Raw genomic sequence first — 20,931 nt, forward strand, 5'->3', positions numbered from 1 at the left:
ACTGAAGCCTATGATAATTTCTAAAAATATGGCTGTAAAATTACAATAGAGTTGAATTAACACCTCTGTAACAAAGTGCAGTGTCATAATAGTGTTAAACAACAACCGAACGCAACACGCATCATAAAGGCAGCATTATTTTGCAGGGCTATTATATTTCTATCCGCTGGAGTTCATGAAATTGTGTTCACCCCTCCTGTATATTGGCCACTATGTATTTACATTAGACAATTTTTGTCCGCTGAATTAAAAAGATTAAAGGTATATATTATTCATTTGAATTTCAGTCTGTTATTGTCCCCTCACCATGCCCCCATCACACAATGTCTGTACTGCTTCACCTTAGTAAAAGCTAACATCAAGTTGTTTTTAGGGTAACTGAACAAGAGCAGAAACATTTCTGCCGCAGTGTGACAAAAGTCCGGTGTGTGAAAATATCAGAATAAAATTCAAATTCAAGCTCTCCCTCTAAGTTTTAACAAAGTGTTGAAGAGGCAAACATTGGTGTCTCACAAACCATTGACAGTAGTCTTTTTCACTCCGTTCTGATTTCCACAGAGAACAGTCATCCATCTTATCTTCTCCACACACATTCTCCTTGATGTGTCCAATTCGTTTTAGAACATTGACACATTGAGAACCTAAAGACATACAAAACATTTTTTAGAAATCCACAATCTTATAAATAGGAAAAATTATGTTCTATGTTCTAAGATTTTTTTTCAGGACATATTTTGGTACATTCAAACATTTATGTATTTTCCATTTTGTGAAAACAAAAAGAAAAACAGCATTTGGACTTTAAACAATACAGCATCAATGAATCCATCTATTAATATAGGATTGAGAGATTTTTATTTTATTTCATTTTATATATACAGTATAGCCTGTTAGTATTTGGGTCAACAGTGATTTTACAGACATTTCCATGGAAATTTTGAAGGTTGCCCATCCATTGTTATCACTGCTGTGATGGAGAAAGCTACAATTGTTTCACCGCCACCTTTAAAGCCAACAGGAGGTGAGCGTTTGATACTAAAAAGATGGACTTTTGGTGGAGTAATGCTGTAATCTGTAATCAGAGTCATGATGATGAGCAAACTGAGTTACCTCAAGGTAACAGGCCTAAAAAGTATGAGCCATGGCCATGGCCACCCAGCCTCTGAACAATACCAAATATTACATTTACATAAAAAAAGAAGCAAACAAATAAATGGTATTATAAGAATTGGAAAATCCTTACCGAATCATCCATGATGGATGATGGATCAAAGTAGTCCGGCTTTAGTTCAGTTCTTTCTCTGCGATTCTTTGATGCTGGCTGAAAAATAACAGCTCAGTCAGAACAATGCACCACAAAATGTAATGGAAATAAGAGACAAAACGGCTATTTGAACTTTATAGTTTGAAAAACATGTTGAAAAAATTACTACAATCAAATGCTGACAATTATGCTAATGTGCAAATTCTAATATGTGGCACCACAGGAGTTTGTAACATTTACTGTAAAAACTGCCCGTGACCCACCGTCAGGCGCCGTTTGTATTTGTGGTCCATTATGTGTCAATCTGAATGGGGTCGCACATAGTAATGAACCTACAGAGAATTATCAGCTGAATCTGCAGCTCTCCTTGGCCTCATGGAGCTTCATAGTGAGTTTCAGCTCAATTTGTCCACCCCACAACTTTCCTGTTTGGGTTCACCCTCACTGCTCTGATAACTGTCTACAGCTAAAAACCAACCAAACAGCAGACAGACTAGAAGGTAGCTGGTGAACATAGTGGAGCATTTAGCAGCTAAAGAGCCAAATATTTGAGTAGAGTTGGTAGAAACCTAAAACAGAGCTCAAAGAGAGTACATTTTGGACTTACATTCATCAGGTGGACTCCAAAAAAATGACAAGGTAGCTCTGTTTGCTAACAATTCGACATCAACTTAAACAACAAAAATCAATTATTGCAGGTTTAAATTACCAGATCGATGTCCACTGTGTCAAAATCCATGCCCTCATTGATGTCCTCTGATGACATCATCACGTCCTCCACTATTGGCTCCTCATCATCCTCCATCAGTCCAGAGCCTCGACGACTGACAAGTACATACAGATACTTGTTAGGAGATTGTGCTTTTTCACATATAGGTCTATTGGCTGGATGTTACTTTTAAAAAACGGTTAAATTCCCCAGCCTTTATTCACAATTCAAACGTATTTAATGTACGCTGAAGAGGAGTGCCATCTCACATTGCTTGCTGCATGTGGTTCCTCATCTTGGCATAGTGCATGCTAACAAGCTCTTGCTGCTGGCGAGCCTCAGCTTGTTGCCTCTGTGTCAACATCCAAGTAACCTGGGTACTGTGGGACAGTGTTCGGTATTTAACATGAGAAGCAGCAACATTTGCAAATACTCACTTCAAGGTAAGGTAAAGGAATAGGTATTTGGAAAGGTTTTCGTACTTGTAATCAATGGTAGCCTGGTGGTGATGGTGTGGTTGCTGCTGGGGAGGCACAGGCTGCTGGGGATGCTGCTCTGTTGGCATGGTGTATGCGGCCGTGTAGCTGTCCTCTGGCCTCATCTTCTTTGGATCCCTCAGTACAGTTGAGGTGAGGTGGGGCGAATGCATCATCACTGGCGTCTGCACACTCTGCTCACGGTTCATCCAAACTGCATCACTGCTGCTGCAGCTGTTCTCTTCTGCTTGAGAAAACGAATTATTAAATGACAGAACTCCTTGTATTTGCAGGAGGTGCCAAGGAGGAAATACACATGTATGACAATTCATATAGCACACAAAGTAAATCTTGATCTGTCAAAACTGCTCACCTTCAGGCAATTTCCTTTTGCTAGCAGCAGCTGGCTTGGACTTCTTGCTCCTGATGGTGGACCCTCGACTGCTGATCCCACTGATGACAGACATGGTGTCGTCATCCCCTCCAGCCTGCAGGGAGTTCCTGTACGAGATGAGGGGCAGCCAGCAGTCCTCCCGCTGCAGAGCCATCTGAAACGTCATGAACCGCTCCAGATACATGTGACTGTAGAAGTGTCAGAATGACAACAGTCACAGTTAGGACCTTTTGAGAGTTCCTCGACAGACTCCATGCTCACCACAAACTCAAACTTACACTGTTCTCTTGTCCTGGCGAATTAGTTTGCTAGAGAACTCGCTCAGGATGTCCAAAAAGGCTAGATTGAGAGGTGGACTCCCCTCTCCTTGGGGACTAGGCTCCTTAAAAGCAAACTCAATTCCATCCCTAAATCAAATAGAGGGAAATGAATAAATGAAAAACTTTGCTCATTAAAACAGAGATGTCATTGTAAGAACTGTGTTGCATGCAAAGCTGTAAGTCACAAAGTCTTGGCTCATGACTGTTACTTACTTATGTAACATGGCAATAGCCTCCCTAGTCTTCAACTGATCCAACCCAAAAGTCAAGGAGAAGCGCCGGGCGAGCTCTTTTATGCCACAGAAGGCTGACGACGAGCGGTCGACATTGAAGCCAAGTTCAGACAAAATCTCATTGAACAACTACAAAAGAAAAAAAATACACTTATGCCACATCTTTAGAGGTTGTTTCACAGACTGAGAGGTCTGAATCCTTGACTAAATACATTTGTGATCAGCTGTAACTTAAGTCAGCTGTAGCTCAGTTTATCTTTATTATAATAAGACAATCCTCTTTTTCTGTTTACGTGTCACACAGTAGCAACCCTTTGGAAAAGTGATCTACAACTACATTTTTTTATATAATTTGTTTTAGATCATCTGGAAGATTTGCTGGCACCAAAGGTCTACTGATGTTTGTAAAAGCAACAATAAATATGTTGTCTTTTTACAAATGATTGAGTCTCCACCTGGGCAAATAGTCTTACCGTTTGCAGGCTCAATATGAGTGTCTTTGCACATTGTACTTTGTCGATTTGTCTTGTTTTACTCATCGTTTCCTTGATGATATCTCCATAGTCATTGTAATACTAAGTAGAAAGAGAAAGAAAACTGTTAACAAGAAGAGCAGAGTAGGAAGAATTCATTATAATTCATGTAAAAGAGGGGTTTAACCTACCCTCATATACTGTTTAAATATATCTGCTCCAGTGTTCATTTCCACAACATTGTAAATGATTAATTTGCAATAGGCAGCAAGAAGGTTTCTTCGCTTGTGCAGAGCCTCAATTTTACTGGCTTCATCATCTTGCTGTCCGTCTGAAGAATACAATACAAATATTTAATCATAAAATCATTAGCAGGCCACGCCTCCACACTTTTCAAGATTTAGTGTGGATTGACTCTGACCTGTGCTATTGTTGTCATCATCCTGATCAATGAACACTTGATCCAGAATGAAGTTGAGCAGCTCTGCCTGCAAAGAAGAGTCTGGCGTAAAGACCAGAGGCTCCAGTTGTTCTCGGCCTGAAGACATCATTTGGTGACTGAAGATCAATAGCAGATCACATAGTATGGTGAAGGCCTGGAATAACAACACAACACTTAAACATTTATGAAAATACAGACCAACCATATTTTCAGTGGTGCTCAAGAGTGGCCATAGTCAAGAATAAAACAGTCCAATCAGCATAATCCCACCTGTTCTTTAACTGCGGTGTTGATGCTGTTTAGATAACGCTGACACATTAAACAGAAAGCTCTCATTTGTTTTCTCAAGGTCACCATATCACCCTAAAAGGAAGAAGCAAATTAGACAGTCCTATGTGAGAGTGATGAATGTACAATCCTTTCAAATGAACTAGCTAACAGTAAAGATTGTCAGAGTATTGATAGATACTCACTGAAACCTTTAGCTGTCAATTAGAGCCAAAAATAATATCTTTCTTCATATATTGTATAAGAATGACAAAGTAAAACATGCTCCATGTACCTGGTGCCAGCCACGTATACCACTTAGCATATACAATCAAAAACCACGTTAAAGAATTCAGTGGTAATGTTCTTTTAATAATGTAGTTGTCATGATAGCAAACATTCAAGTAAACTAATGCAAATGGATGTAACTTTCAAACTGACTGTGATACTGTAATAATGTATCTACTTGACAAATGTATGCAGAGAAATGTTGTTTGTTTAACTGATATCCTGTTCACACTTGTCCTTATACACTTATTTTATGCATCATGCATCATGACCAGTATGTGAATACCTTTAATGAACTGCCGTCTGAAACCTTCGCCAGGTGCCACAGGATGATGTAATGTGTGCACTGCATAGCGTGAATCACAATCTTTGGGGGAAGAAGGCAAACAGGTCAGATATTTTCACTGTCACAGAAGACGCACACACGGAGAAAGTTAGAGAAGACTGCGATACCTGTTCAGGCATATCCCCATTCTGCAGACCTGTGTTGAGTAGCCTGTAGTTGCTGGTGAAGAGGTCCCACTTAGAGAGGTCATGTGCGCTGCAAAAAGAACGCAAACGAATAAATAATATACGATAACATCACTCATCCCAAGACGTAAATGGCAAATAGTATAACGGCAAATAGGTAGTTATTAATCTTCAACAAACAACAATCTGTTGAAATCATAAGCACAAACGTGTCAACTGCTTTACTTGTGGAAAGCGCTGATCTTCTTGAGTGTAGATAGAACCTGGTAGGCATCGTCCTCATCTGGTTCTTCACCCTGACAAACAGGAGATCAAACCCGTGAAAAGCTGGACATTCTTTCATGCTTTCAAACAACTCGAGCAAAGAAAAATCTTCCAGCACCCACCTCCTGCAGGAAGTCCTCCAGGAGTCTATTGAACTTATCTACAAGCTCGTCGAGAAGCTGGGAGCGGGCGATGTCCACGCGGTTGAAGATGGTGAACTCTTCGTTGCAGAGATAGTGGTAGGTGGTAGAGCAGGCCTCCAGGACCTCAGTGTCTGTGTGCTTATCCTGGACCTCCCAGATTTGCCGCAACAAGGCATCCAAATGCTTAAAGAGAACACAAAAGTACATAGTTTAACTGACACTACATGCAATTTACAAGTTGCATAATCTAGAACAAATGTAAAAATTGACAAACCTTTTCTAAGCGGCCAGTTGTGTAGATGTCAAGATCAAAGTGCTTTGGTATTTGTAGCAAATTGGTCACCTTATCAATATCAACGCAGTACTATGACAAGAAAAGAGAAAGCAGTTCGCTTGAATGGTTAAGAATCAAACCTACAAGTTGACTCTGACAGCTGTTGGCTGTAGTGCAGAACACAAGTAATAACCTTTGCCAATAACAGGGGCAATGCAACTGCAAACATCTCTGTGATTCGTGTCCGATCATCCAGCTGTGTTTTCTTCTCCTTTGCAGACAGGACCTTTTCCAAGCACAAAAACAACATGAAATAATTCAAGAAACAAAGTTAATCCTCTCTATGTCGAGCACGACGACCAGACACTCACCCTCTTCCCCGTGCCTCTGCCTACTGGAGGGTGGCATTCACAAGCCTGCCGAATGGCACAGAGCATGATCTCAACCAGAGCCGTCTCCTGGCCATCAGTCAGGGCTAAAAATCACAGACACAGAAAGTTACTGACAATGTAATGAAAAGACCCCCTGACTGACTACCAATCAAAGAACGACTTTGCAAAAAGCTTCCTTTTCCTCTAAGTGGAGCCGAGAATCTGAGCCAGTAATAGTCTGAAAGAGTGGACCCTCACCCTCCTCTCCTGGCATGGGCTCATCCAGCAGCAGGCTGATCATCGTCTCCCAGTCCTTCAGCAGCTCTGACGCACATTCCCACAAGCTATCCACCAAGTAGGCTCCATGTTCATGGAGCTGTAAAACATCACATGGTTAAATGTTATTGAATCAAATGGAAATATACAGAAAAAGGTTGATTCCTCGCCTACCATCAGGATAACACTTAATTAAAGTAATTGGAAGCAAATGCAATAATCTAACGACATCCAAAACTGATATAAGATTTTAACACTCAAAACTAGATCGACAGACTTCTTAAGATGGACATTTTTATTACAATGAGCACAGGGTTAACATCCAGAAGTGAGACACAAAGGCCTGGTCACCTCACTCTCCAAGAAGAAGAAGACAGTAGTCTTGATAAGGCTGCCATTGAGGCTCTGCCTGCCCCTCCTGGGTAATCCCTCCTCCTCAGGACCTCGATGGCTGAAGAGCCTTCAGTCAGCAGCACAACACAAAAGGCTGTTAAAAACGCCTGGTGAAGGCAGATGGAATAAACAACTGCTCTGCCTGTAGTCCCTTTGGGAAAGCCATGAGGTGGGACAAACATAGGGCGTCACCCACATAAAGACCAGGAGTCATTACCATTACCAGCTTAGTATTAGTATTCTCATTAGTTTTAATTTAAATACAATAACAAAATAGCTTTCCACTGTTGCATGCTTCATGATAGTAGGTTAGATGTACATTACACATGTATTCTGCAGTGCTATTTCTATAAGGATACATTGTTAAGATGCTCTGCTGAAGGGGGGGGGGGGTAGATGTTTGATGGATAAACGTAACTCCTAATGCATATTCTTGTTTCTACTTTAATGTATTTAATGTAATCTCACACAGTAAACTCGGCACACCAATTCTCTGCACTTCTGTTGTTTCCTGTGAAACAAGATGAACTTTGGAATCCCATGTGAGCTAATGTGAACCCAAGCAGACTATAGCCGGCCTCTTCTGACAAATATGATAACCACTTCCATCGACACTTGGTGCGCTTTGAAAGATGCAATAAAACACTTACTTCTTAAACAGAAATTCTCCTGCTGACACAGCAATGGGTCGATGTGCCGAGTAAACCAGATGATACACACTCTCACAGTCCTCTGCTGTCAGAACCTCATCACTACTCCTGTTAGATGAAATGCAAACATTCTTAGTGATTTAAAGGCCAGTTCAATGAATTTGTGATTGACAAAGATGAGCATTTAGAATTAGACTTGAAGGTAAGAGTCACATTATACGGTTTCATACAACAAGATCAAATGCAGAATATTGCCATTCAAGAAGGAAGTTACTCACTGTAGGACAAGTGTCAGAAGTTTGATGGCTTGCACTGCAACATCATATTCCTTGTCCAGCGTCATAGACACAATGCGGTCCTGTTAAAGAGAGTAATATAGTATCTTAGCTAGACAATCTCCATAGCATTAGCTGTCATATCATGCATGGGTATAATAAAGTCAAAATTATCTTAATGCTCTTTAGTTATCTGCATATAAAGACCCAACAAGTGAAAAGCCCCTAAATGTCCAACACATTTCAATGATGCACAGGAAGCCTCTAACTAGTACAGAGGTGATGCAGCTGCTGGCTCACCTTGAAGCGACTTGTGAAGAGCTCCAGACGTGCGCCGAGCTCTCTGCTGTAGAACAGGCCCTGCAGGGCACTCAGGCACTTCAGCCGCACCTCACCTTGCTGGAGTCACAGTAGAAATACATCACATATTTACCATATTTGAGTTCCAAAACTCAGGTGTTACTTTGCCAGTACCCCAATTAAACCTGTTTATTATTGTGCACCCCTATAGACAAAATATAATGATATAGGTTAATAAAAGTTCTAGTTTTTTTCCATTCCTTTGCCACAGCCAAAACAATTGATCAGATTTTGACACTACGTAAACAGTCAAGGGTTCTGCTGGTCTTATGCTGATATGGATGCATTTCTCACCATGATTTAGATCGTAAAACCATCACAAGTCATAATCTTATCCCATACATAAAAGAAAATACACTTCACAAATTAAACAAGAACTGACCACAAGCCGAATAATGGGACAAGAGAGAGGAAACAGGGACCTTTCGTGATGTAACTATCCTGTTTAATGAAAACTCAACACTACCTGTAGCTGTTTTTCCAGCACAAATGCTGTCTGTTCACTCACCTTGTCATGCATTGTCCAGCCAACATACTTCAGGTAACTGTCATTGAGGAAGGCGTCACTGTACAGCTTCATCCACACTCCAATCTCTTCAATACAAATAGCTCGAATTTCAGCAATGGCATCACTGGCAAACACAATATAATTGATTCAATTTAGTCATTAGGCCTGTCACATGCCCTTGTGTGAACAGAAACATTCAGAGCTGTTAAAATCGTATGGACTCATATTGGTGTTGATATTGATTGCACACTAGAGGGCGACAAAAAGCCAAACATGAACACTGAATGGTCCCTGCTTGCTGTGAGGCCCTTAAGTGAGATTTCAGAGTCAACATACAAGGATTCACATACCGGTATCTGTGAACAAACACTCCTTTGAAAATTGCATTCATCATGTTTTCAATTTCATCTTGATTTTCTTGAAGCTGAAAGACAAACACAAAGTCATTCTTTTTAAATAATTTGCATGAAAATAGCTCAAACTAAATTCCCTTGTTCAACCCTCAAACACAAAAACTAACAATATGACTTTCAAGATGTTTTGCAGGAAGACATAATTGTAGATAGGTTAAGGGTTAAGGTTAAAGGGTAAGGGCATTATTCTATATATTTCTTATTTCAACATATATATGTTGGTCAGCACAGAGGCCATAGGTTCGTTCTGAAGAAGTAAATCTTTAAAAAATGGGTCACAAATACTGTAGTAGGCTATAGTTTCATCTTAAAGTAATTCCCCAAAACAAAAGTTAACACTACATTTGTTGGTGATGACTTTCAGCCATGGGCTAATATGCATTTGGTGCACTGGTGAGTATTTACAGCAGCAGACTGGTGTATGTGGGATTGAGTCAAAATAAAATGAAATGCCCATGAACATGTCACCCAGTATTTATTTAGGGAAACATAGATAACATAGTGTCTTTGGAATACGCTATATGAGGTTTTGGCTACACAGGCAATACTTAAGCAGCATAAATTGTTGGTTTTGGTCTTTTCATGGGATTTGTTGACATTAAGAAAAACACAGAACATCACCAGCCTTATCCAAAAGCTTTAAACATGGACAATGGGCCTCATGCAAAAACATTTTTGTATTTTTATCCTAAACCTCTCTTGAGCCTGATGAGTGCCCCAACATTGCCATATAAGGTGACCTGTTCTGCTCCATTTGAGGAAATGTTTTATTCACAAAAATGTTATCTAATAGTAAAAAGGACTTTCACACCGCGGGGCTTCATGTCCTGCTGTCAGACAGCAGCAAACACATCTAGCAGCGTCAGTAGTGGTGTTAGAGGACCCGAGACAATTAGAAAATCTTAATAGTACAGCTGCCAACGATGAGTCGTCAGAGCAGTGCTGCACTGTGACAGACATAAAGAGGGAATGACTGAACATGAGGTTAGATGCTCAATAACGTCTTTCTAAGGCAAAGCAGTCCATGACTAATATGAGGCGGTCAAGGGGACGTGACAGGGATAAAGATAATAGGCGGATTGATATTATACCCTACAGTAGGTGATGTTACACTCCAATAAAAATTCTAAAAAAAACTCTCAGTAAATTGGAAGGCTATGATGATGATGATATGGTGAACAGAATAATAATCTAAGGGCATAAATTACATACTCAGTATCCTATTTTAACTTCTAATTAATTCAGAAGAAGGCGTTAATATTTCAGGTCAAACTATTTTTCTTCTCACCTCTTTACGCTTCTGTAACAGGAGCTCCAACCTGTCATTGGCCCTTTTTGCGACAACCTTGTTCCTCTCCGCCTCATACTGCCTCTGCGTGTTGTCCATATTGATGCTCAGGTTCAGAGCCACGTTCACCAAGGCTGTCATCAACTTCATAGCTGGCAAACACGACAAAGTTCAGACACACGTGAAGAAATGACAGCTTCCGGACAATGGCAACAGCATGAGCAGGCAGACAGGCGTGGAGCGGAAATGCAGAATGCCGAAGTGAAACGTGCACATTGAAACTGACCTGCTAGTGTGCTTGTGTGTCTGAACGCCCTGACCTGAGAGTCAGACAGGCCAGTGAGCAGTGAGATGACTGTGTCCATCATATACTCGTCGTAGATGATGCTGTACTGACACTGACGCACCAGAACCGCAATGAAGTCACAGAAGCTTATCCTGAATTTCTTCCACTGTGGTCCTGACAGAGTTAATGGATAGTCACCGCTGTCCTGTTTGATAATAGCCGAAAGATTCAGGTCAGGAGGATCACATTCGTTTCATACAGTTATTTCCCTTTCTGTCTGCCACATTAAAAACGTCTTCCACGTATCTGGTCACTGATTCTTCTTTTATTTTAAATGAATGTAAAAACACAGCCTGCATCACCTCCTCAAACTCCTCTGTCATTTTTCGGATGATTTCAGAGTTCTGCATATGTCTGAACATCTCTCCACTCACAGCACCTATGTGAAGAGATCACACAATGGCAGCAAAGTTCACCATATTCATTTGCTTTCTGGCACCCAGCCCGCTACATATTTAGACACATTGTGTCAGATACTTACCTTTACAGCCGGAGCACTGAATGAAGAAGTTGATTAAGTCCAAGAGAGCAACGTCCCTGTCATGTTTGTATGCCTCGATCCAGTCATCAACAATAGACTACAAAATAAAACATTACATTTTACCACATGATTTATCCATGCATGACACCCAAATTCAACAAAATAAATCCAACTATCACTGCATGTTAGAGATGATGATGCGGTCCCAATAATACAGCCCTAATACAATTTAATCAATGTCCAAAAAAAGTAACCCACAACTACCACACCAGTCAAAATATTCAAAGCAATGAGAAGATGAGAAGAAACTACAAAACAAGACTTATTCTCCTCACCACACTAGTGTGTACCTACCTGTGTGGCACTCTTCCCCATTTTAACCACCTCGAACAGGGTCATATTCTCCATCCCGTTCTCCTGATGATGGCCATTCACCCGGCCAAGGCCAGGGACCCTCCCTGCTCCCCCACCTTTGGCCTTGTCTCCAAGCGCCTTCTTCCCTTTCTTGGCTGCCTGTTGGGGAGAAAGATGTTAAATGGAAGATAAAATGAGTGTGTTATTTTGTTGTCATAACTCTGAGCACAGTGTGCATGCATTCAAAGTGCGCGTAGACTGAAAAGCTTATCAGGTTACTGGGAATTAAAGAGCCGTCACAGTGTGGGACTAGATCACATTACAGACAGTGATGCGGCATTAACTTATTTTCTGATCAAACACAGCTGCTGCACAATATCACACACTTTCTACTCTCTGTTAGTCCTGTGATGCACTGGGAACCAGTCCAGGGTATTTCATTGCCTCCTCCCACCCAATGCATGCTGGGATTGGCTCATGCCTCCCTGTGACCCTGATTAAACATGGACAGGCATGGAACATTAATACATGAAGATATAAGGTTTGAAAAACATACCATGCCCTTTCCTGTCTTTGCATTTTTGCCATCATGATCCTCAAGGTCAGTATCTGAAGACAACTGAGATTCTGCCTCTCTGTGCACAACACATAAAGTCATTACAACCACGAAACAGACTTCAAAGATGACATGCAAGTTCCTAGGGAACATGACAGTGTGCATACATACAGACATGTTTACATTGAGAATACATTTCTGTGAGGCACTGCTTACTGAGGAAATTGAAACTCTGTGTGCAAATCCTGCGCTGCTATCATTTCTTTAACATTTTCTGGATCTGCTGGAGTAGGTGCTTCTACTGCTCTGGACCCGAAGCAAGAAGGTATCGGCACCTGGAAAATAATACAAATCATTGATGAATTTATTGATGAACGACAACACTTACACTGGCTGCAATAACACACAGACAAATCAAATCAAAGTACGGCTTATATAGGGCTCAGTTTCAAGGCTACAGGTAATCCTCGAGATCAAGGGACGAAGAGAACGTTTGTTTCTATTGTCAGAAAGAGCACATCAGACCCTAAGAAGCACCAGGCTGGCACTGCACCACTCGAACACCTGTGTGATAGAAAACCTGTGTATATGTCATAATGATGATGAGGACCACAGAGAGATATCATGGTTGATAAAAGCCAGGGCAAAAAGGCAGTATTTTCTGTGGCTCATTTAAGGTCACCTCAGCAGTAACTACACTGATAGCAAAGCACTACAAGTTATATGAGTCGTTTACCTGTGAACACAAGAAATCTCTGATTAATTTTTTCAACAGCTAGGTGGTTGGTCCCAGCGAAAGCTGCATGGAAGTGGAAGTTTCTCCCATACATACAGTAGATTGAAAAATTTTGCTCATGAACCCACCACCAGATGCATTTAGTGCTGCAGTGTTTCTCACCAAAATGTATGTATATCCTTAAGGCCAAACAGACATGCCGGATGCATTTCATAGCTTATAAAACACTTGTGAAGCTCGGCAAAGCACAGGTGTAAATAATAAAATGAATGACGTCGGAATTCCATTGAGCTGCTTGAGCAAGCTGCACTTGAATAGAACGGAGCCATCGTTAATGATTTGCTGGCCAAACAAAAAAGGCAATCTAAAGATTTCCTCCTGGGCTCTGAGAAATTGTTCAATATTTTTCAATATTTTCTGACATTCTGTAGGCGAAACCAATAATTGATTAATCTCAACTGGTTATTGATGAAGAAAACAATAATTAGATGCAGCCCTACTTTAATCATGCATCTTGTTCAGACCTCTCCTCAACAACCAAGCTTTTGTTACAGGCTTAGTGGGGCTGCTCTCCTGTCACTGCACCTCCACAATTTTGCACACTGAGAATTCACAAATCCTGCTTTTATCTCTTTTAACTGCAGATCATTCTCAGCTTGTAAATCACTTATTGTTGACTCCCAAACTGCACAGTTGGAAATACAGATAACATTTTATCATCACTTCATCATGTCATCTTCTGAATCATAAAATTCCTGTTTCTATGGTGTATTACTACCTAGTGCTTAAGTCATTTAATAAATTAGTTGATGAACATGGTGATTGATGTCACTTTTGACACTTTGGCATTCAGTAAATAAAAATATAAAAAGATCTTCCAGTTAATGCATCACATACACAAAGATTTTATGTGTTTTATGCATGTTTGGCTTAATTTCATTTAAATCAATTCATTGTTATCTACACAGGCTGGGTTTAGGACTGCTGCTCAGAGACAATAAGCCATTTGAATACATCTGTTTGGACTCTGTTAACAAAGGATGGGTATCCAACAGAGAAGGTGTAGGGAGTCTGAAATGAAGTTCAATCGCCAGTACAGATTCTGTACAGCGGCATCGCAAATTTTAATCAAGAACATTTTTATGAGGTCTGAGGGCACTGTGGGAGTATTTGCAGCTGGGCAGTGAACATTAATTTAATAACTTTTAAAATCGCACCTATTTTTCTTCCTTTCGTAAAGGGAAATGCCACAAAAAGAACTGGGGGATGTTAGAACAGTGATATTGTGAAGTGGTAACAAGATTAAGATTTCATATAAGGCTGTCATTCAACTGGACAAGTAACGTAACGTATGTAGATGCCAGTGCTTCTCAACTTCACCGGTACCGTTACAGCACATGTAGTCAGAGTTCAGGGAAATCTGTGGGGGCGTGTTTACACAACACTAGCGAATTGCAACGGGAAATCCCAAAATGCAACGTAAACATGACATGGTTGTTTTTATTCTGAACAGACGAGGGGCCTGACTTCGGACTCCGGGATCATAAATGGGAATGCATACTGGGTTTAAGTGCGGCAATATAATGTAACGTTACGTTACGTTACTTTCTTGGACAAGTAATGTAATATAATACGTATTTATGGCAGGTCGTCGTGATATTAAACTCTAACGTTACTTCAAATGTAAAACAAGTTGGTTCAAAAACAATTCTGACACGCGCAGTTGTATAACGTTACTTCCGAACTACAAACGCAACTACAGATGTTTCCGAAGCTGGTGATTCCTATCCACTCTCATCTCTTCCTGACGTGCCGTCTTTGCTACGACGGCCAAGCAGCTCTCTGGCTAATGCGAGCTAATCTTACCGATATGTGATGTTAGCCGAGACATTATCTTGTGAGCCACCTTCAGTTCCTCCCCTTGATTACTTTATTCGTACCGAGCTACGGACGCTAGGATTAGGATTCAGTTTAGGATTTTGATACATTTTCAGCATCAGATTAGTTGCTAGCTTGGCTAACATTAGCTGGCTGCCGAGAACACTGGCTAACATTACTCAACGCTAACACCAACTGGAAGGTTAGGTCGCCATCATTAATCACGTTAATTCAAATTTATTCTGACAAAGTCGTATTTCTATGCTAATGACTCCTGTTAACGCTAATGACAAGTGCCTGGCCAGCTATCCAGTAACGTTATAGCAGCATCAAGCTATCCGCCATTTTACCTCAAAACTTACCTCGTTTTAAATCAAAGACGGACTGAAACACAAATAATCCAAACGTTGCGGACTTTGCAAAGAGGATACTTTCCTTAATTTCCTCCACAAACTGTCATTTTCCAAATCTCAAAAATAATAGTTTTATTTGCTAGCAAACGTTAAGAAGCTCCTTGGCTAACATAGCAAGGCACAGTTTGTATTTTCGTTGTTATGCATGTAGCACACACACACCACCTGTCGGTGGCACCGTGAACTGCTGGTAACAGAGGCCATATCATGTCTGTCGGTGCTCTCAAGCTTCTGACTTTTCTGACTGGTCTCTGTGACCGCAGCTTGACTGACAGTCTCCATACACCATGTTTGAGAAATCAACACGCACGCAGCATTTAGATCCAAAGCTTTTTGGGATCTAAAATTATATCAATCACCAAGAGATCAAAGTCACTTGTTTTTACCTGCTCTGGCTATTTCATGTAAAGAGCATGCTGCCCTCTTGTTTTAACCATTCTGAGTACCCCTGTGAAGTATTGTAATAGGTGGATGAACTTCCGAGATGGAAAGAAGAATATACATAAAACATTATTTTTGGTAACTAGCATCAATATATGATAATAAGAAATAAAGTAATTTACATCTTCAAGACTTAGATCAGTTTGATAAACCTTGATGCAAAGTTAAATCATTTAGTAAGCCTTCTGATGCAAGTAAATCAACAAAAGCTCATATCGTATTTTATTCAGTACTTAATAAGGGGCCTTAACCCCCAAATGCATGGTGCTGATTTACCACCAAGTGACTCAGAACAAGCTAAAAGTCAGACTTATCATTTTGTCCATTCAAAGAAATATATATACAAAGCTGCCCATAGAAATCTTGAATAATCTTTACTGATAAATACTCTAAATGTATTTTTTACAATGGTAACATACACAAACAAAGCTAAACTTTACATTTTTATTGTTTCTTTTGGGGACTTTTTTTTTGCCTAGCAGCTGCTTCTAATTGGACAAAAAAGATTATGAACATTATGAACATAACGTACAACATAGACTGGCCTTCAGACCAGAAAACTCTTATTAATTCAACTCGGTATTAATACAACCATTATTAATATGTTCATGTTAATAACCCCAATGGGGTAAAGAGGTTTAAGTCAAGTAAGTCAGGTGTTTGTAATAATCACACTGATTATAAATTGATGTATATTTATATTAATAACATTCATACTTATATTAATACTGATGTTAGACTCTGACGGTCACTTCTTAAAGTTCTGTTAAAAAACAATTTGCATATTACTAAAATTGTGTTTAATGAAATTACCAAAAACTAATTGTAAAAACTGGATCTCTGGGCAGAACATAGTTAAGCTCCCATGCGTAGTTTGCAGTTTACACGTTTCTTGATGGGTGTTTCAAGGTGACAGAATGCACAGAGTAAAAGGAACAGAGGGTCAATTGGGACTCCAACCTTTGTTTTTGCCCCCTTGTGGATATTAAGCCAGTCACACAGCTCTGAAATGGCTGTTTCATGCTGCAAAACCCCCTTCAAACCTCCAAAAGTTGTACAAAGTCAAGTCAAAACACTTATAAGGATTAAGGAAATAATCTTGGATGAAAAAACTTCTCCTTACACGTTTGACAGCTTTGACATTTTATTGTTCCATTAATCATATCTTACAGGTTTTGTAAGCAGTACCAACTTGAAAAGCCACCAACTGTTAGTAATTATGACTAATTCTATAATCCATGTCATATCTCTTTCCTTTATATCAAAATGTATGTATACAGTATGATCCATTCAAAGCCATATCTTCATAGGGGAGTGGAGGATGTGATGGAGGCAGATGTGATGTAGTGCAGTGTCACACGAAATACTCGAGTCACACATGAAAAGGAGAGAAAAGTCTAAAACTCTGGCAGGCCACACTTGGATAGGGGTTTGATTTTTCCATCAGTCGAGGCTTCATCTACACGAACTCGTTGAGGAAACTATTTACTGTCCCTTCAGGTGTCTCCTCCACAGGTTGTCCCACACAAAAGGAAGGCACCACGAGGAGATCCGGATCCTTGATCTCGGTTTCAATTTCCATGTTGCTGTGAGAAAGTGATAAAAAAGATTACATGGGAGATTTTTCAAGGTTATGTGTTGTAGCCTCTGCAGCCAACAGGTACTAGAAAGTTGCATACGTATCCCTGGAGTGTTAATTGCCCCAAGCATTAAAAGATAAAATTCACCAACCTGAATAAGACTGTTGTGGACTCAGAGAAGTAGAGCGTGGTGATAGGCAAACATCCCATGGTTACAAACATGGAGTAACGGCCTGAAAAAGAGAAAGTCAGAAAACATGCACGTCATAATGAAATGTCACCACAGCTTGTACAACGCACATGTATTATTTTATAGCCTCTCTCTCACCTTTCGTGTCTGGCATTGATCCTGTCCATACGTTGCCTTTTAATCCCTCCCCTTCAATGGATGGACTCCCACTGTTTACTGTGGCCGCAAACGTGGCGTCATCGGGAATGTCTAGAGGGTGCTGGGTGCATTGCAATGTTTTTTTCTCACAGCTCTGGTTTTTGCTGTCAATTTCGTAGAATATCCCCTGCCACATGTAGACACAGATTCAGATGTCAATAAAACAGCATCAAGGGAGTGGGGGGAGATATTTTGTCTTTCAAAAGAAAGAAATCAGTTACCTCATCAAAAAACATCAGCAGATCCAAACCTATGGATGTGTTTGTGGGGTAGCTCTCGTTTGATCTGAACCGCAGTTTCTTGCCCATCGAATCATAAGTGAATGCACCGTGTGCCCTTATTTCACCCTTTAGGGTCATCTGGTTTCATTCAACAAAAGACATTCAGAGAGAAAGAGATAGGGTTTAATGCTATATTTTAAAATGCTACAAAAAATTAGCAGAAGAACAATTGATCTTGAAAGACACATTTTAGAAAAACTCACCACACTCATGAATCCTGTCATATTTGGTGCATCTGAAAGACAACAATGTCAGTTAGATGGCTTTAACGTATACTGATTAAAAAAATACTGGACACATCTTAAACCAATATAATCGCAGAGTTTTGTTTACTGTTGACTCAAATGGGAAATGTGATCTTGAAAGCTACCTAAAACACGGACAACAAAAAGGAGCCAAAATGACGGAACTATAAATTCTTACGACAAGGCTGATGGTGATCTGCATGGGTGGTGGCAGTCAAGCACATGAAGACGAAGAGCGTAACAGCTGCATACATTTTCCTGGTCCAGAGGGAGTCACAAAATACAGTTCGAGATGGCAAAAACAACCCAAAGCGCATCTACCTTTCAGTAAAGTTACTGCCGCTTTTATAGGGATAGAGACCGGTGCAGTCTTTAAGTATTGCATAAGAAGACCCAGGACCCTGGACTTCAAACATCAAGCTGTCTAAACAGATTATCCTCTGTCCCAGCTGGTGGTGACCCAATTGAATAATTTTTCGTTTGGGATTGTGCAGCTGTCCTCAGATGTTTTTGAGCAATGTTTATCTCTGCCTGTCCCAAAAATGCCTTTCAGAGTGTCATATGTAAACAGGGGGTCAAGTGGGAAAGATTATGGGAGATAGTCAAGGCTCACGTGAGGTAAATAGAGCTATACAATGAGATACAATGATGATAAGAGGTATGTGCTGTAGGCCTATAGCCAAGTTTGAAAAACGATTGACCTGGATGCAGCCTGAACGATGACTTTCTGTTGTATGATGACAGTGGACACATTTCATGTAGGTTCCACAAAATACTTCCTCCTTACTCAAAGTTAATTGTGGCTGGTATGGAGGCAGGATGGCTGCAGGTCAATAAAAACCCTTAAAGATCCCCTCCAAACACCAGAAGGGGCCTTTAGATGGAATTTTAATTTAGATGTATGAGGTCTTCATTTTACAATGAACATTTTATTTCATGTAATTTTCTTTGTTGTCAGAAGCAGTCAACTCTTTTCAGAAGTGGAACCAAATCCCATCAACCTTGGTTTGATGTGTTGTCTCAATAAATGGTCTCTCAATCTGTGAAATCTGTCAACTGAAACTTTCCTGCAGGACAGTCTTAAATGTATTTCTATGTGATCTTAAAATGTCTTAAACTAATGAAGTGAGTGAGTCACCCAGATGGAGCTAATCACAGAAAAGACACAAACTGATCTAAATAAGGAGAGAGGAACTCAAGGTCTTCAGTTTTACAGAGGAGAGTTCTTACATGTTGAACTGGATTCCTGCCTCATGTTTTTAGTGTAACTCTTGGTATTCAAACATACAATAGACATAGATAATGAAGAAAAACATGTGTATGCATAATGTCTCACAATGTAATAGTGAACTAACATATTTTAAAAGCCCCAGTATGAAGCCGTACAAAAGGCTGAGTCTTGGCCAGCAGTGAATTAGGCCGGCCTCCTAAAACACCCATACCCTTTCTTTTATAAAAGTGATCCAAACTAAATAGAAAGCCTGGGGTGTTTATCCCAGGTCAACTGCACGACCCAGGACAGAAATGTGTTGTTGTCACAACTACGCTTTGTGCAGCTGCCTTTTGTTCTTGTGAGCATCAAAATGTTCCTGTTGTGTCAGTGCTTTCAAGCAAACAACTTGGCGTACAGACAGGTGAAAAACAGCAGTTACTTGTTTATCTCATGAGAGCTGCAACTCTGATGGCCTGCCATGACCTCTGATGTTCTATAGGTCTATAACTCTTCTATCTGACCCAAAACAAATTTTGTAGTTTGTATTCTTTGCTTGATATTATGCCAGTGAGTAGGTTCTTCAGTGTCATTTGTCTTTTTGAATGTGATATTTTAATTTGAAAATAATTTTTATCACACTTTTTGGTGTTTGTTGTTTGATTGTAGTACATTCAGATCCTTAAATGTTACTGTACATGGACTGGTTTCTTCAAAAGCTGAGTGATCCTTTTAAAAAAGTATTATTAGTTTGGAGCGTAGAGTGTCAGAATCAAAATTTTATTTAGCCCTGGAAAGGTCTTAATTAATCACCCCTGTGTGTGAAGTGTCAAAAGATCTTGAAAAATGTAAAATGATAGTATAACCCTTTAAATACCGTCATTAGAAAATACCTACAGTAAATGGCTCAGAACCGTTTTAGTCATAACCATGTGATTAAGACGTACTTCATTTACCATAATCTGAACAAGAGAACTGGATTTCAGTGTAGCATTAGGTGCCTTTAATTGAAGAAGTCTCAAAATGGGAAGGAAATGCATAGCAAAACTAAATGGGATGCCTGAGACCACAAATGAATGCAACTGAAAATAGACTGAGAGTAAATTGTGAAAGCCACAAGGGAAATTTAACACAATACTGTATGGAGGGAATAAGGGGGAGGAGGTTATGACAGTGAGGGAAGCCCTTCTCCTTCTACTGACCACATCATGACAGTTCAAGAAGAGCATTTTATTCCTCTGAGAGGAAGTCGGCTTGTTTATGAACTGTGACTCACCCACAGACCCGCAGTTTATCAGCTACTTGGTTGTATAAGTTCATACTTCCTTGTGTAAAGTATGTATAGAAGTGGCCTACTGTATGTATTTTAGAAGTGTCATGACTAATAATGGCAACATCATATTATCAACCAAAACATAATTTTTTAGATAAGCTTTATTTATTTCAGAGACTGAAAATAAATGGCATGTA

At 40.0% G+C, this 20,931-nt stretch overlaps 2 protein-coding genes across 2 annotated transcripts; both read right to left on the bottom strand.

Annotated features, from left to right (window-relative positions):
• Positions 1–378: 378 nt before the first annotated feature.
• stag2a (STAG2 cohesin complex component a) lies at positions 379–12,591 on the bottom strand. The gene is made up of 33 exons (XM_070918012.1): positions 12,506–12,591; positions 12,290–12,368; positions 11,734–11,892; positions 11,380–11,476; positions 11,201–11,277; positions 10,839–11,043; positions 10,553–10,704; positions 9,202–9,275; positions 8,852–8,975; positions 8,284–8,382; positions 7,987–8,066; positions 7,709–7,816; positions 7,017–7,125; positions 6,648–6,765; positions 6,390–6,493; positions 6,212–6,304; positions 6,019–6,108; positions 5,724–5,927; positions 5,563–5,633; positions 5,320–5,407; positions 5,153–5,233; positions 4,582–4,674; positions 4,291–4,465; positions 4,061–4,200; positions 3,870–3,971; positions 3,377–3,525; positions 3,122–3,250; positions 2,816–3,031; positions 2,456–2,683; positions 2,243–2,353; positions 1,974–2,088; positions 1,244–1,321; positions 379–641 (listed from the first exon to the last, which is right to left on the bottom strand). The coding sequence occupies exons 1-33, from the start codon at positions 12,547–12,549 to the stop codon at positions 618–620; spliced, it is 3,816 nt and encodes a 1,271-aa protein (XP_070774113.1). The 5' UTR covers positions 12,550–12,591; the 3' UTR covers positions 379–617.
• Positions 12,592–17,216: 4,625 nt separating this feature from the next.
• On the bottom strand, positions 17,217–18,568 carry epd (ependymin). The gene is made up of 6 exons (XM_070917770.1): positions 18,430–18,568; positions 18,210–18,241; positions 17,947–18,084; positions 17,666–17,852; positions 17,489–17,570; positions 17,217–17,343 (listed from the first exon to the last, which is right to left on the bottom strand). Exons 1-6 carry the CDS (start codon positions 18,566–18,568, stop codon positions 17,217–17,219), a joined length of 705 nt encoding a protein of 234 aa, XP_070773871.1.
• Positions 18,569–20,931: the final 2,363 nt, after the last annotated feature.

The sequence above is a fragment of the Enoplosus armatus genome, chromosome 13 (assembly GCF_043641665.1).
Source record: "Enoplosus armatus isolate fEnoArm2 chromosome 13, fEnoArm2.hap1, whole genome shotgun sequence".
Lineage (NCBI taxonomy): Eukaryota > Metazoa > Chordata > Actinopteri > Centrarchiformes > Enoplosidae > Enoplosus > Enoplosus armatus.